A 14692-nucleotide genomic window follows, 5' to 3' on the forward strand; every position below is an offset into this window, starting at 1 on the left:
AGCCTTAAGTAGCCCATTAATTAATGGCGGGTGCGCATCGGAGATCATCACCAGCCCACCGAAACATCGCACTGGCGCGCGGTGACATCGGGAAGCTTGCCCGATGTTACCTAGCATCATTTTACGTGTTAGCACGCGGGCCCCTTTCCCGCATGCCAACAGGAAATTTCTGCCCTGTGAGTATTACACTGACACTGTGAGTATTACACTGGCACTGTGAGTATTACACTGGCACTGTGAGTTTTACACTGCCACTGTGGGTATTACACTGATACTGTGTGTATTACACAGACACTGAGAGTATTACACTGACACTGTGTGTATTACACTGACACTGTGGGTATTACACTGACACTGTGGGTATTACACTGACACTGTGGGTATTACACTGACAGTGAAGGTATTAAACAGACACTGTGAGTATTACACTGACACTGAGAGTATTACGCTGACACTGAGAGTATTACCCTGGCACAGTGAATTTTACACTGACACTGTGTGTATTACACTGACACTGTGTGTATTACACTGACACTGTGTGTATTACACTGACACTGTGTGTATTACACTGACACCGAGAGTATTACACTGACACTGAGAGTATTACACTGACACTGTGAGTATTACACTGACACTGTGTGTATTACACTGACACCGAGAGTATTACACTGACACCGAGAGTATTACGCTGACACCGAGAGTATTACGCTGCCACTGAGAGTATTATGCTGACTCTGTGTGTATTACACTGACACTGAGAGTATTACACTGACACTGAGAGTATTAATAACCTATGTCTCGATTGAGATAGGCAAGTGTTCCATGTCACTTTTTCACCACCCCACTAACATGCCCTTCTGCCTTCAGAGATCTATGGACACACACGTCAAGGTCCCTTTGTTCCTCAGAACTTCCTAGTGTCATGCCGTTCATTGAATACTTCCTTGTCAAATTACTCCTTCCAAAGTGTAACCCCTCACACTTTTCAGGGTTAAATTCCATCTGCCACTTATCTGCCCATTTGACAATCCCGTCTATATCTTCCTGTCACCCAAGACACTCAACCACACTGTTAACCACTTGGCCAATCTTTTCGTCATCCTCAAACTTACTAATCCTACCCCCCCACATAGTCATCTATGTCGTTTATATAAATGACGAATAATAGGGGACCCAGCACAGATCCCTGTGGTATGCCATTGGACACTGGCTTCCAGTCACTAAAGCATCCTCCTGTCATCACCCTCTGCTTCCTACAACTAAGCCAATTTTGAAGCCACCTTATTAAATTACCCTGTATCCCATGTGCATTTGCCTTCTTTATATATCTCCTATGTGGGACCTTGTCAAAGGCTTTGCTGAAATCCATAGAAAGTACATCAGCTGCACTACCCTCATCTACACACCTGGTCACCTCCTCAAAAAATTCAATCAAATATGTTAGACATGACCTCCCTCTGACAAAGCCATGCTGACTATCCCTGATCAAACCTTGCCTCTCCAAGTGGAGATAGATTATCTCCTTCAGAATTTTCTCCAATAGTTTCGTTACCACTGATGTGAGACTCACTGGCTTGTAGTTCCCTGGCTTCTCTCTACAACCCTTCTGAAATAGCAGAACCACATTAGCTGTTTTTCAGTCCTCTGGCACCTCCCCCGTGGCCAGAGAGGTATTAAAAATTTGGGTCAGAGCCCCTGCGATCTCCTCCCTTGCCTCCCTCAGCAGTCTGGGACACAAATCATCGGGACCTGGAGATTTGTCCACTTTTAAGCCTGCCAACACCTCCAATACCTTGTCACTCCCTATATCAATTTGCTCAAGAACCTCGCAGTTTCTCTCCCCGAGTTCCATATCTTCATCCTCATTCCCTTGGGTGAAGACGGATGTGAAGTATTCGTTCAACATTCTTCCGATGTCCTCTGGCTCCACCCGTAGTTTGCCCCCTTGGTCCCTTTCCTTGGTTATCCTCTTCCCATTGATATACTTATAGAATATCTTGGGATTTTCCCTACTTTTACCAGCCAAAGCTTTCTCATATCCCCTATTTGCTCTCCTAATTGCTTTCTTAAGCTCCACCCTACACTTTATGTACTCCACTAATGCCTCCGTTGATTTGCTTCCCTTTTACTGACACTGTAAGTGTTACATTGACTCTGTGAGTATTACACTGGCACTGTGATTATTACACTAGCACTGTGGGTGTTACACTGACACTGTGATTATTACACTAGCACTGTGGGTGTTACGCTGACACCGTGAGTATTACACTGACACTGAATATTACACTGACACTGAGTATTACACTGACATTGTGAGTATTACACTGACAATGTGAGTATTACACTGACACTGTGAGTATTACATTGACACTGTGTGTTATACTGACACTGTGAGTGTTACACTGACACTGTGAGTGTTACACTGACACTGTGAGTGTTACACTGACACTGTATAATATTGACTGTAATTTTAATGCTTGTTGTAAGTGGGTGTTGCTGGGAAGTTCAAATTGGATGGTTGCTCCATACCTGTATTGATCACTTTTTTCATAATTTGCGCCATCTTCCCTTTCAGAACGGTATTCAATAGCTTTACGATGAGGATGAGGCAGATACAGAGAACAAGCAATGATGCTATGAGCAGGATGACCCCAACTGCAGTATCAGAGAGGGTTGTGTTCACAAATATGTGGTGACCTGTCAGAAAATATAATGAGGTTGCAAAGGGAGGTCAGGCATTTGCTGATGAAGTGACTACAAGTTTAAGTTCTCTCCATCTGTTTCATCTATTTGCCTACCATACAACTGAACAATGTCCTGTATGCATTTTAGCAACTGTGTGATATCTGGTGCATAGATCATACATCCCAGAGATTGGCTGATTGAATCAGCAGCATGTTCTTTTGCTTGTTTGTAATTGGCAGAGTATAACCCATACTCAACCAGCCTGAACTCGCAAAACTCAGAACAAAACGTCCACTATTAGATGTGATTCTGTGATTGGGCAACATTCGCTGAATAATCCTGATTGCGCTAATAGCTACACTAACAACACATTTCAGATAATCAATCGAGCTTGTGACGTGGCTCATTTTAACTTGCTTGAAGCCACATACATTCATAAGCAAGGACCTATCCTCTGCAAATATAAGGAATATAATTGAGCCTTGCGCTTTTAGAATTACCCAGGAACTTCGGGACCCAATAGCTCCCCATTGTTTTCTTCATAGCAATGCCTCAGCCAATCAGAGTCATCCAGAATCACAGAATTGTTACTGTGCAGAAGGCCATTTGGCCCATTGTGTCTGCACCGGCTCTCCAAATGAGCTAGTGCCACTCCCCCACCTTCTCCCCGTAACCCTGCACATTCTCCCTTTTCACATAACACTCTAATTCCCTTTTGAATGCTTCGATTGAATCTCCATCACACTCACAGGCAGTGCGTTGCAAACCTAAACTGCTCACTGCCTGATCAAGGCTTTTCTTATATCACTTTTGCTTCTTTTGCCAATTATTTTAAACCTGTGCCCTCTCGTTCTTGAGTGGGAACGGTTTCTCCCTGTCTACTCCATCCAGACCCCTCATGACTTTCAATACCTCTATCAGACCTCCTCTCAGCCTTCTTTTCTCCAAGGAAAACAGTCCTAACTTCTCTGGTCTATCTTCATAACTGAAGTGCCTCATCCCTGGAACCATTCTTGTGAATTTTTTCTTCACTCTCTCTAATGTCTTCACATCCTTCCTAAAATGAGGCACCCAGAACTGGATGCAATACTGCAGCTGAGGCTGAACTAGTATCTTATACAAATTCAACATAACCTCCTTGCTCTTGTACTCTATGCCCCTATTAATAAAGCCCAGCGTGTTGTATGCTTTATTAACTGTGCTCTCAACTTGCCCTGCCACCTTCAATGATTAATACAAGTATACACCCAGGTACCTCTGCTCCCGCACCCCCTTTAGAGTTATACCCTTAAGTTTACATTGTCTCTCCATGTTCTTCCTATCAAAACAAATCACTTCACAAGACCCAAAGTTATTAGGGGGAATATCAAATGCTTGCCAACCATCAGCACTCTTTTCTCCTGTAGTATAAATTGTTGTGATTGTTTGAAATTTGGCATTCTTGCATTTGTCCTGATGAATGCCAGATAAAAAGCTTTGTCAACATGTCTCTCTGTTCAGCGAGATTTCAGCTATTCCTACACATTCTATCAAGAAATTAGACCGATTCCTTCATCCTTATCCTCTCCAGTTACCATCTGCTGATGGATCCCCTCAAAATTGCTCCAAGCAGTTATTGTTTTCTGATTGATCTCCTTGGCATTGCTCTATATAATTCCTGCTATCTTAACCATCCCTGGATTATTAATCACACAGGTACCCATTCTGTGATTGCTTTCAGTTTCTTTCTCTCTACTGGTGCAGTTCAGATATGGAGTCCCTCATTATTTATTTTTTGAAAATAAAGCTGAGCTTAGAATAATGGTTCTAATTTCCATAAAGAAGCAACATTTAGTCTGAAAACATTTAGTCAGAAATATTTCTTGCAAATGCGCAGATAGGATCTGTCTGCCACTTACATAGCTGAAGGTTCTTGGTTTCTGTCTCATTTTTCAGTGTAACTGTCTCGTTCCCCATTTCAAAGCAGTGCAAAATCTCACAATCAGTCTGATTTGTCACTGTTACGTTTTTCAGAACCTATCAATGAACAGCAAGACGTGAGTTGAGCAAGACTGGGCAGTGTTGTGAGATTTAACAGTTAAGAGTCAGTGCACTGTAGCAGATATCATTCTCACTTGTGGTTCAGACAGTAATGGGTTCAAACTTGGACACTGGTGTAAAATCTATGCTGACAAGTCAGTGTAGTCCATACAGGGTGCTGCACTGTCAGAGGGGCAGTAATGTTTTGATTTTTTTGCATGAAGTGCTATCTCATCTAACTAAAACTTTTTCTGTCATGTACTGCATTCCAAGTGCTGCATCGCAGAGGGGCAATACAGAGGGTGTGCTGCAATGGTTGGGGACTGTATTGAGGGAGCACTGTGTTGTTGGAGCATCTGCACTGAGAGTATTATACTGTCGGAAGGGCAGTACTGCAGGAGCACTGCACTAATGGAGTGCCGCACAGTCGGAGGGGCCATGCTGAGGGGGTGCTGCCCTGTTGGAGGAGCAGTACTAGGGGAGTCCTGCAGTGTTGGAGAGGCAGTAGTGAAGGAGTGCTGCATAGTTGGAGGGTCAGTATTGAGGGAATGCTGCACTGTCGGAGGGTCAGTACTGAGGGCGTGCTGCACTGTCAAAGGAGTCACATTGAGGGAGTGCCGCACTGTCAGAGGAGTAATATTGAGGGAGTGCCACACTGTCAGAGGAGTCATAATGAGGGAGTGCTGCACTGTCGCAGGAGTCACATTGAGGGAGTGCTGCACTGTCGGAGGAGTCACATTGAGGGAGTGCTGCATTGTCAGAGGAGTCACACTGAGGGAGTGCTGCACTGTGGCAGGAGTCACATTGAGAGAGTGCTGCACTGTCAGAGGAATCACACTGAGAGAATGCTGCACTGCTGGAGGAGTCACATTAAAGGAGTGCTGCATTGTCAGAGGAGTCACACTGAGGGATTGCTGCATCGTCAGAGGAGTCACATTGAGGGAGTACTGCACTGTCAGAGGAGTCACATTGAGGGAGTGCTACATTGTCAGATGAGCAATGCTGAGGGAGCACAGCGTTGTTAAAGCAACAGCACTGAGAGTCCTGCAGTGTTGAAGAATAGTACTGACAGAATATATGTACAGCTACTCATTTGAGTACTTAGTTGCAGCACAAATGCAGGGGCTGTAGGCAGTTCAGGCTCACCATTATGTCATTAAATTCACACCATTTCTGGATGAGACTCCTGTTCCTGGCTCCTGTTTCTCCAGTTGCAATGGCTGAAATCACAGATTGATCCAGCTGCAGAGTAAGAAATCACGTATTAGCTTCTACATCTTTAATCACATGCTCAGCTGACACAACTTAGAAAGGAGAAAGGCTCAGGCAGTTTGCTGAGTGAACTTCAGTCCATTACAGAGCATGTGCACTGCCTCTGAAAACAGTGGGGCAAAATGTGTCTCATCTTGAGCCAGCTTGAAGGGATATTGGACAGGGAGGGGGAGGATCCAGTCGTTGTGATTAATGTTGAGACCAACAACAAAAGAGTAGGTAAGAGGTCCTGTTCAGTGAGTAAGACCCCAAAGGTTATAACATCTGACTTCTCACCCATGACACAAGCAAACTGATAAAGAGGTATGTAAATTAGAGAGATAGACATGTAGTCGAAGGAGTGGTCAGAGAGAGATGTTTCATTTCCTGGGACACTAGAATCACTATTGGAACAGGAAGGAAGTGTATCCTTGGGATAGGCGCCATCTGTTAGCAGGGTCCTCGTGGAAATGGGTGGTGACAGGGGCTTCAAACAAATAAATGGAGGTAAGGCTGAAGTAGAAAAGTTAGTTTAAATAATAGTTTGAAAAGAAACAGAATTGAGGAGAATAGAGTAACAGTCAGAAATTGTACTTTAGCCATTTACAGGTGAAGGGAAAACTAAAATATGTAAAGTAATTAAACCAGGAGAGAGAAATAAGAAATGTGAGTAAAATGTTAGAGGTGAAAGACATCTCAGGGTGTTCTTTAATACAAGCACACAGAGTATAAGGAACGAATTGAATGATGACCAGGTGCAGATTCAACTTGGAGGATATGACTTGGTAGCCATAACTGAGACATGATGCAAGACAGTCAGGACCTAAATAGACCAGGTTATAAGGTCTACATGAAAGATAGGGAAAATGATGGAGCGGGAGATGTAGCTTTGGTGATTCAGGATGAAATCACTTCAATGTTAAGGGAGGATATAATGAGGCGAAATAGAGACTTCATGGGTAGAATTAAGAAATAGAAAAGAATTTAAAGACTGTAGTGGGATTTGGGTATATACCTTCTAGTAGCAGCTGCCCTTAGATAGCACCTTCCAAACCCGCAACCCCTACCACTTAGAAGAACAGGGGCAGCAGATGCATGGAAACACCACCACCTGCAAGATCCTCTCCAAATCACACACCATTCTGAATTGGAAATATATCGTCATTTCTTCACTGTCGTTGGATCAAAATCCTGGAACTCCCTTCCTAACAGCACTGTAGATGTACATACACTACATGGACTACAGCAGTTCAAGAAAGTGTCTCACTTTCTCCAGGGCAATTAGGGATGGAAAATAATACTGGTCTTGCCAGCAATGCTCACATCCCACAGATGAATAGTAAGAGTGGCAGAATGTATAACTGCAGAGATTAGACAGACATGTAGTAAAGACAGAGTGCTTCTATTGGGGGTTTATAACTTTCATATGGATTGGGAAAAGTAGACTAGCTCATGTCAGAAACACAGTGAATTTCTTGAGGATAGTTTTCTGCAATATTATGTCCTGGAATGATCAAAGGGTCACATTAGATTTAGTAATGAGTAATGATCCAGATTTAATTAACAGTCTAACAATGAGTGAACATTTATCTAATACTGATTGTAATAGGATTAAGTTCAAGACTGTTTAGAAAGAAGAAAGGTGAAGTAACTATTAAGGTTTTAGATTTAGGTAAAGGTGGCTTTAATGGGATGAGTCAGAGGTTTTCCACAATAAATTGCAAAAGAAGTTAAGGGGTAAAACGACAGGAAATTTGTTGGCGTTGTTCAAAAAATAATTCAACATGATACAGAACCAGTTTATACACATAAGGGGAAAGAGTTCTACTTGTCAAAACAAGCAATTATGGATGATAAGGGGTAAGAGATAACCTAAAACAAAAAAAAAAATACAATATAGCTGAAAACAGCACAGAACCTGATACCGGTGAGACAAAGAACAACAAAAGGTGATAAAACATAAAGTAAGCTATACAAAGGGAATATGTAAAGAAACTTGCAAGAGAGATCAAAATCATCACAAAACACTTTATAATTACATTAAGAAAACAAGAGTGGCCAGGAACAGTGAGCCCCTTAAAAACTACTAACAGTGGTCTTGTCGATAAGATCATAAGAACTAGGAGCAGGAATAGGCAATTCAGCCCCTTGAGCCTGCCCCACCATTCAATACGATCATGGCTGATTTCATTTCGGCCTCAACTCCAATTTCCCACCCTCTCCCCATAACCTTTCAACCCATTACTAATTAAAAATCTGTCTATCCCCTCCTTAAATTTATTCAGCGTCCCAGCATCCACTGCACTCTGAGGTAGTGAATTCCACAGATTCCCCATGATCCTTTGAGAAAAGTAATTCCTCCTCATCTCTGATTTAAATCTACCACCCCTTAGCCTAAAAATATGGCCTCTCGTTCTAGAATGCCCCACAAAGGGAAATATCCGCTCCACGTCTACTTTGTTTATCCCGTTTAGCATCTTATATACCTCAATTAGATCTCCTTTCATCCTTCTAAACTCTAGTGAGTATAGGCCTAAACTGCTCAATCTCTCCTCATAAGACAAGCCCCGCATCTCTGGAATCAATCTAGTGAACTTCCTCCGAACCACTTCCAATGCAACTACATCCTTCCTCAAGTAAGGGGACCAAAACTGTGCACAGTACTCCAGGTGCGATCTCAACAATGCCTTGTACAGTTGCAACAACACTTCCCTATTTTTATACTCTATTCCTTTAGCAATAAATGCCAAAATTCCATTTGCCTTCCTTATTATCTGCTGTACCTGTATACTAGCTTTCAGTGATTCATGCACAAGGAAGCCCAGATCCCTCTGCACTGAAGTGTTCTGAAGTTTCTCTCCATTTAAATAATAAGTCGCCTTTTTATTCTTCTGACCAAAATGGATAACTTCACACTTATCCACATTAAACTCCATCTGCCAAATTTTGGCCCATTCACCTAACCTGTCCATATCTATTTGTAAATTTCTTATTTCTTCATTGCAACTTACTTTCCCACCTATTTTGGTGTCATCTCCAAATTTAGCTGTAGTACCTTATATCCCTGAATCCAAGTCATTAATATAGAGTGTAAATAGTTGGGGCCTAAGGACCGATCCCCGTGGCACCCCATTAATACCAGCTTGCCGTCCAGAAAATGACAGAAAGGAATAGCAGATACGTAGAACAATTACTTTGCATCAGTAGAGGAAGAGATCAGCATTCTAGACATCCCAAGGAAACTAATATTGGATCATGGACAGGGTTCACACCAAAATAATAGTAATGAGTGGGAGCACAGAGTGGAGACAAGGAGGACTGAGTGCCATTGGGGGTGAGAGCTAACCCTGGAATTTGGTGCAGGGGAATCTCTCTGCTAAGTTTTTTTCAAGCTATGGTTTAGATTAACAGTCAGACTCCGGCATGGAACTTTAAAACTCCGAGGCCATTTCAGAGGGCACTTGAGAGTTAACCACATTACTGTGAGTCTGGAGTCACATGTAAACCAGGTAAGGGTGGCAGGTTCCCTTTTCTAAGGGACATTAGTGAGCCAAATGGGCTTTTACAACAATTGACAATGAGGTCATGGTCACCATTGCTAAGACTAGCTTTCTAGTTCCAGATTTTATTAATTGAATTTAAATTCCACCAGCTGTCATGGTGGGATTTGAACCTTTTGCTCCAGAGCATTAGGTTGGGCCTTTGGCCTGCGCCACTGCCTTCCCAGTTGCAACTTGGTGTAAATCATCAGCCCTCTATAAAAGCAGACGGGCTATGGGACTGCACAGACTGGGAGCACAGAATGGAGATGACCAGGCCTGATTGTGATGAGGAATGGGTGCCGACTTAGTGATTCAGAGCACAGGGGGAAAGAGCAGCTGCTTTTTATATAAAATAAAATAGAGGGCAGAATTTTGCCCTTGTCGGGTGGGCTCGGCGGGGGTAGGCAGGGTCAGTCGGGAAGCCTACCGTTGCCTGCTATTGGGGCCGCGCTGCAGCTTCATGCTAAAGAGTCAATTAAGGCCTGCCCAGCGTGAAACACGAGTGACAGCACTCAGCGCTGCCTGTGCGGGGGTGTTGGCGGTGGTGGGGTAAGGAGCATGAGCACAAACTTCACACATGCATGTGGGTGCACGCTGGAAAATCCCCCTGAGGCACTGAGCTGCCTCAGGGAAACCAACAGTTTTCAAAATAAAAAATAAAGATCTTAAAAATGTTATAAAACATGTCCCCTCATGTCACATGAGCAGGGACATGTTATTAAATAAATCTAAAAAATTTAATTTTAATTTTAATTTAATTTTATTTGATTTTGGAAATCTTATCCCACCCATGGATGAGTTTTCCAAAAAAATGCAAAGGCCGCTTGGCCACTTGCCTAATGTTATCGCACATCATTTTATACTCGGACGGGTTGGGTATGCACCCACCCGCTTGCCGAACTTAAAGTTCAGCCCAGAAACTTTAGTTCAGAGGAAGAATCATTGGACTCAAAACATTAACTCTGCTTCCAGACCTGCTGAGGTTTTCCAGCACTTTGTTTTTATTTCAGATTTCTAGCATCTGCAGTATTCTGCTTTTATTGCTGCGTTTTATACCTTTTCTCAGCCTTCAATAACTGGTGAATGTTCAAAGGCATTAATTAGGTGAGCAGGTAGGTGATTGAGTGGTGAGTTTTAAAATTTTATCCCTCTAAACATTGGTAGTAGTTTAAACCGGTACTATGGAGATATAAGTGTTTCATTAAATTTATAGCTTAACTAGTTAAAATATTTAATATAACTACAGATAAGAATCTGAATGATATTTCTAAACTTGAAACCTAATTAGTTAAATTAAACACAATAAAAATGGCAGAGCAGGTGACATGTTGCAACTGTAGCATGTGGGAGTTGGTGGGTATCAGTGTGATCCACAGCAACTATATCTGCAGTAAGTTTCTGCAGCTAGAAGAACTTCGGCTCACAGTTGATGAGCTGGAGTCTGAGCTTCAGACATGGCGATGCAGCGGGTAAGGGAAGGTTACCTGGACCCTTTGTTCCAGGAGGCAGTCACACCCCTTAGGCTGGGGTCTCCAGATTTATTCATTGGTCAGAGACAGGAGGGTGTGTCTGTAACTGAGGCAGGTATGAGGACCCAGAAGGTAGCAATGGAGGAGCCTCAGCCACTGCAATTTCCAAAAGGTCCAAGGTTCTTGCAGCCTATCTGGATGAGAGCAGGGACTGCATGATGAGAAAACTGACAACAGCACCATGGTACAGAGAGCCATTCAAGTGAGGGGAGTAAAAAGGTATGTAGCTATAGTAGTGGACAGTATAGCTAGGGGGATGGATACTGCCCAGAGCTTGAGTTTTGAAGGCTGCGTTGCCTGCCCAGTGCCAGGACATCTCCTCCCGGTTGGAGAGGAACTTGGAGTGGGAGGGGTAGGGTCCAGTTGTCATGGCCCACTTGGGTATCAACAACATAAGTAGGAATAAGAAAGAGGTTTTACTGAGGGAATATGAAAAGCTAAAGGCTAAATTAAAAGGCTGAAGCACAAACGTGATAATCTCTGGATTATTACCTGAATCACAAACAAATTGGCATAGGGTAAATCAGACTAGAGAATTAAATGTGTGGCTCAAGGTCTGATGTGCGACAAATGGGTTTCGATTCATGGGGCACTGATACCAGTACTGGGGAAAGAAGGGTCTATACTGTTGAGATGGCCTTCACCTGAAATGTGCTGAGACCAGTGGTCCGGTGAGCCATATAACTGATGCTGCAGGGAAAACTTTAAACTAAATAGTAAGGGGGAGGGTTTACATGAGGGGAGATTTGGAAAGTTAAAGAGGAAGGACAGGACAATCATTGATGGGTAATGATACGGGTAATGATAACCAGAGTGTGACAGGAAAGGACATAAGAGTTCGCCAGTAAATATGGTCAAAGTAGGGAAAATGGCTTTAAATCAACAGAGGGGGAGGAGGGTTTGGGTGAAGGGAGATTTAGAAAGACAAAGAAAAAAGCTGAGGCAATAGAAAAGTTTATTGATGTGGGTAAAGAAAAGCTGAGTGGGACAGGAAACAGCAGAGAGTTTAACAGTAGTAGTGCATCAGAGTATAAGATAAATGCAGGAATTAATAGTTAAAAAAATAAAAATGAAGTCACTTAACCTGACTGCATGGAGCATCCGGAATGAGATAGATGAACTAGTGGCACCAATAGAGATAAATGGTTTAGACCTAATCTCCATTACAGAGACATGGGGCAGAATTTTGCCCTTGATGGGCGGGTGGGCCCTATTGGCTAGGTGGCGGGCGGGCAGCCGACCCCCACCACCATTTTGAGTGGGCGGGTCAATTAAGGCCCGCCCAGCGAGCCACCCAACAGGAAGCGCTATGCGCTTCCTGTGAGGGGGGGGGGGGGAGGGATTCCCCAACTGTCAAAGTGCGCTTTTTCACACATGCGCGCGAAAGAGTGCACATCTCACTGAGACTAAGTGCTGTCGCAGGGAGATTACTGAAAGTTTTTTAAACATCAAGAATAGAAAAATAAAAAATTTATTAACATGTCCCCCTCATGTGATGATGTCACATGAGATGGGACATGTCAATAAAAAGGACATAAAGTTTATTAAACATTTTTAAAACAGACATGAAACCTCACCCTGCCAGTGGATGAGGTTTCATATTTTTTATATTCTCCGCTGCGGCTACTCGCCTGTCCGCCAGCCTTAAGGTTGGATTGGCTGGGCATTTAATGAGCTTAATTATCCTGTCAATGGCCTCAATTGGCCATTGACATTGGCAGGCGGACAGCTGATGTTGCTGTCCGCCCGCCTTCCTGAATATTTAAATGGATGACATCGGGGATTCATCCTGACGTCATCCCGCATCATTTTCGTGTTGACGAGTGGGCCCTGCCCCCAACTTGCCGATGGAAAAATTCTGGCCATGGTCACAAGGTGACCAACATTGGGAAATAAATATTCCAGGGTATACAATATTTCAAAAAGACAGGCAGAGGAGAGGTAGCCCTGATAATTAAGGATGACGTAAGTACATTAGTGAAAAAGGGTCCTGGTTCAAAAAATCAGGAAGTAGAATCGTATGGGCAGCAGTTAGGAAGTAAGGGTCAGAAAACACTGCTGGGAGTAGTTTATAGGAGCTCTAAAAGCCATTATCCTGTTGGACAGAGCATTAAACAAGAAATTATTGAAGATTGTGATAATCACAATGCCATCATTGTGGAGGATTTTAATCTTCACATAGGTTGGACCAATCTAATTTGTGAAATTGGTCTGGAGATGAGTTTGTAGAATGATTTGATGATGACAGTTAGCTGGGGCAATATGTTGTGGAAGCACAGAATCGTTACAGCGCAGAAGAGCCCATTCAGCCCATCATGTCTGCACTGGCTCTCCGAATGAGCCATTCACTTAATGTCATCCTCGCGCCTTCTTCCTGTAATCCTGCACTTTCTTCCTGTAATCCTGCACCTTCTTCCTGTAATCCTGCACTTTCTTCCTGTAATCCTGCACTTTCTTCCTGTAATCCTGCATCTTCTTCCTGTAATCCTGCACTTTCTTCCTGTAATCCTACACTTTCTTCCTGTAATCCTGCACTTTCTTCCTTTTCAGGTAACAGTCAAATTCCTTTTGAATGTTTCAATTGAACCTGTCTCCACCACACTCTCAGGCAGCGCATTCTAGATCCTAACCACTCGCTGTGTGAAAAAGTTTTTTCTAATATCACATTTGCTTCTTTTGTCAATCATTTTAAATCTGTGCCCTCTTGTTCTCAATCCTTTCATGAATGGGAACAGTTTCTCTCTATCGACTCTGTGCAGACATCTCATGATTTTTGAATACCTCCTTCAAATCTCCTCTCAACCTTCTCTTCTCCAAGGAAAACAGTTCTAACCTCTCCAGTCTATCCTCATTACTGAAGTTCCTCATCCCTGGAACCATTCTCGTGAATCTTTTCTACACCCTCTCTCCAGTGCCTTCATATCCTTCGTGAAGTGTGGTGCCCATCGGAAACAATGCTCCAGCTGAGACAAAACTAGTGTCTTATACACGTTCATCATTACTTCCTTGCTCTTGTACTCTATGTTTCTATTAATAAAGCCCAGGATACTGTATGCTTTATTAACCACTCTCTCAACCTGTTCTATCACCTTCAATGACTTATACACATATAGCCCCAGGTCCCTCTAATCTTTATTTGATATTGTCTCCCCATGTTCTTCCTGCAAAAATGAATCACCTTAAATTTCTTTGCATTGAACTTCATTGTTACATGTCTGCCCATCCCACCATCCTGTCTGTGTCCTTTTACATACAAACATATGAATTAGACACAGGAGTAGGGCGCTCGGCCCCTTGAGCCTGCTCTGCCATTCCACAAGATCATGGCTGACCTGATTGTAACCATAAATCCGCATTCCTGCCTACCCCGATAACCTTTTACCTCCTTGCTTATTAAGAATCTATCTAGCTCTGCCTTAAAAATATTCGAAGACTCTGCTTTCATTGCCTTTTGAGAGAGTTCCAAAGAATCACAACTCTCTGAGAGAAAAAAAATTCTCCTCATCTCTGTACTAAAAAGGTGAGCCCTATTTTTAAACAGTGACCCCTAGTTCTAAATTCTCCCACAAGAGGAAACATCCTCTCCACGTCCACCCTGTCAAGACTGCTCAGGATGTCATATATTTCAATCAAGTAAACTTTTGAAGTTCTACACTAGCCTCCTCA

At 43.0% G+C, this 14692-nt stretch overlaps 1 protein-coding gene across 1 annotated transcript in view; it reads right to left on the minus strand.

Moving 5' to 3' along the window:
- Positions 1–2470: 2470 nt before the first annotated feature.
- Positions 2471–14692, minus strand: part of LOC121281488 (sodium-dependent phosphate transport protein 2B-like) — a 78267-nt gene continuing 66045 nt past the window's right edge. Inside the window, exons 9-11 of the mRNA XM_041194432.1 lie at positions 5851–5946; positions 4584–4701; positions 2471–2697 (exon numbers count right to left, since the gene is read on the minus strand). Of these exons, the coding sequence (XP_041050366.1) occupies positions 2471–2697; positions 4584–4701; positions 5851–5946 (441 nt within the window). The remainder of the gene's footprint in view (positions 2698–4583; positions 4702–5850; positions 5947–14692) is intronic.

This window comes from Carcharodon carcharias, chromosome 8 (genome assembly GCF_017639515.1).
Source record: "Carcharodon carcharias isolate sCarCar2 chromosome 8, sCarCar2.pri, whole genome shotgun sequence".
Taxonomy (NCBI): Eukaryota; Metazoa; Chordata; class Chondrichthyes; order Lamniformes; family Lamnidae; genus Carcharodon; species Carcharodon carcharias.